The sequence below is a fragment of the Otolemur garnettii genome, unplaced genomic scaffold (assembly GCF_000181295.1).
Source record: "Otolemur garnettii isolate 467f Iridium unplaced genomic scaffold, OtoGar3 scaffold00019, whole genome shotgun sequence".
In the NCBI taxonomy this organism is placed as follows: Eukaryota; Metazoa; Chordata; class Mammalia; order Primates; family Galagidae; genus Otolemur; species Otolemur garnettii.
This window is the reverse complement of record NW_003852414.1, coordinates 25,962,857-25,965,329: the sequence shown is the minus strand read 5'-3', so window position 1 is coordinate 25,965,329 and position 2,473 is coordinate 25,962,857. Positions and strand designations below refer to the sequence as shown.

Sequence of the window (2,473 nt, the reverse complement as noted above, 5' to 3'; positions counted from 1 at the left end):
AGGAGGGACAGAGGTGGAGAGCAAGAGGGTCGGAAAGACAGGAGAAAAAAGGCAGTGAAGGCAGTCAGGGAGAGAGGGAAGGAAGGAGGGAGGGAAGGAAGGAGGGAGGGAGGGAAAGAAGGAGGGAGAGAGGGAAGGAAAGAGGGAGGGAAGGAGGGATGGAGGGGGAGAGCAAGAGGTACGGAAAGAGAGGAGAAAGAAGGCAGGGAAGGCAGTCAGGGAGAGAGGGAAGGAAGGAGGGAAGAGGGGGAGAGTGAGAGGGAGGAAGAGAAGAGAAAGAAGGCAGCACAGGCAGGGGAGGAAGCGGGACAGGCAGGGGAGCAGGGAGAGAGGGAGGAAAGGGAAGCGGAGCAGAGAGGACCCACTTGGCAAAGAATCCACATCTGGACAAGATGGAAAGGGACATAAGAGATTTCATCACATTACTTAGAATGGCCTGTGATTTTAAGCTTATGAATTGTTTATGTCCAGAATTTTCCATTTGATGATTCCAGACCGAGGCCAGCTGCAGGTAACTAAAACCAGAGAAAGCCCAACTGCACAGCTGGAGGCTTCTGTGCTCCACCCAGAGCTGCTGTCCTCACAGCGTCTTCACTAAGGCCAGCGTCCCCTGTTCGTGTGGCACTAGCCAGGACAGGAGCGTCACTGGTGCCCGTGACTGCACGTGGGGCAGCGGGCAGGCTGCTCACCTGTAGGAGTAGAATGTGAAGACCCCACTGTGGCTCAGCTTCGCGCCTCCGCCATAGGCGCCCCCTTTCTCTCGAATTTCCATGTGCAGGAATTTAGCAGTCATTAAACGTGCCAGGATCTTAAGGCTGAAATGAATGATTAAAAACTCTGGTTAAAAACGACTCAGCCAGCAGGAAAGTGCTAACGTCCTGTATACCACAAGTGATCACGAGATGTCCAGACTACACCTGAGGGAAGCCAAAAGGGGGGAGAGTCAGGCTGTGACGTAACGTGTGCACCAGGGTCCCTGTGGTTTCTTTTTCTTTTTTTTTAGACAAAAAGAAACAGCAACCTCGTGAGCACAGTGTCCAGCCCAACTTGGGCCTTCCCTGCTGGAGAGCCGACCCTGCCCCAGACACTGGCACTCAGCAGTGCTCACCACGCACATACTCACGACAGAGCAAAATGGTTATTAATTTTTACTGTGAGGCCACATGCACAAATGACCACTTAAATGTCTCATCTCAGAATACGGATAAAAAGTTAAGTGAGCCCCTGGGGAGACTGCCACATGTGCACTTAGAAAACACAGACCCCGACAAAGCCCACCCCTGCTCCCCACGCCTGCTCTCCTGCCAACTCGCGCTGGGGATGGTGACGGCCAATCTTCTGGAGAAAAGGTGGTTCTGGAAACCTTAGGTCTTGGCTACCCTGTGGGGGTGCTGCCCCTCCCTCATCCGGCCACTGGGGCACACACATCCACTTGGACTGGCTGTGTCTGGCTTCTGCTCTCCCCCCCCCCGCTGGGCCGTGTCCAAGTCCCTGGTTCTGTCCACCCTTCTCAGTCAGTCTGGCTGCCTGAGACATTGGCACAGGAGTGGCTTCTGGGAAACACCTGCGCAGTGACAGACCTATGGTCTTTTCTCTTGGTTCAACAGTTTTCCAGGAACGGGCACAGGCACAGGCCAGCCCCAGAGCAGAGGGAAGCGCCTCCCTGCTTCCTGTTTGGGGCACAGCTGTGGCTGCTGCTGCTCAAGCCAGCATCACCCACTGAACAGCGCACTCTGAGCATCAGACATGGGCCGGGGGCCTAACCTGAGTGGGCTCTGGGACAGGCTCAGGTTCCCAGCCCTACCCCAGTCCTGGCTCTCAGACACATGCCTGTCTCAATCCTGCAGTCCCTGGGGCCTGTGGCACAGCCCGAGCCTCCCTGTCCTGCAGGCCTCAAGGACAGGCTCCCCACACATCTTCACCCGGCCCCCACCCCACGCTCCTCCCTGTGCCTTCCACGCCTGCTGCTGGGCTGTGGGCTCCTGGAGGGGCTGAGCGTAAACACCCAGGCTCAGCCTGCCCCACATGTCAGCAAGGCTCACCCGACTCTGTGCCACTTCACCTGCAGATGAGGTGAGCAAACTGTCTGTGACAAGAGTTTGTGTTTAGGCCTTATCTGTTTTTCTGTTATAGGATGTGAGGAGTACCAGTCTCTTACAAAAACAGCTACAAAGCTGGGCATTCTCTTCATAATGACCATTTGGATCTATAGTCTGAGTTTCTGCCTTGAACTCCCAGCTGGGTGTAGTCTGGGAAGAGCCAGACCCTGTAGGTGGCAGAGCAGCAGCCTGTGACCCGGCATCCAGCACTCGAGTCAGTGTGAAAAACAGTGTGAAACCATCTAGCACTCGAGTCAGTGTGAAACCTCCCATGAGGAACAGTGTGAAACCATCCAGCACCGGAGTCAGTGTGAAACCACCCAGCACCGGAGTCAGTGTGAAACCACCCAGCACCGGAGTCAGTGTGAAACCAC

General features: G+C 55.5%; 1 protein-coding gene across 2 annotated transcripts in view; it reads right to left on the bottom strand.

Annotated features, from left to right (window-relative positions):
* The window catches only part of PITRM1 (pitrilysin metallopeptidase 1), a 30,056-nt gene that overhangs the window by 3,551 nt on the left and 24,032 nt on the right, over positions 1 to 2,473 (bottom strand). For both annotated transcript variants that reach the window (XM_012803313.2, XM_023511331.1), the window contains one exon: positions 690 to 815. In XM_012803313.2, the coding sequence (XP_012658767.2) occupies positions 690 to 815 (126 nt within the window). The remainder of the gene's footprint in view (positions 1 to 689; positions 816 to 2,473) is intronic.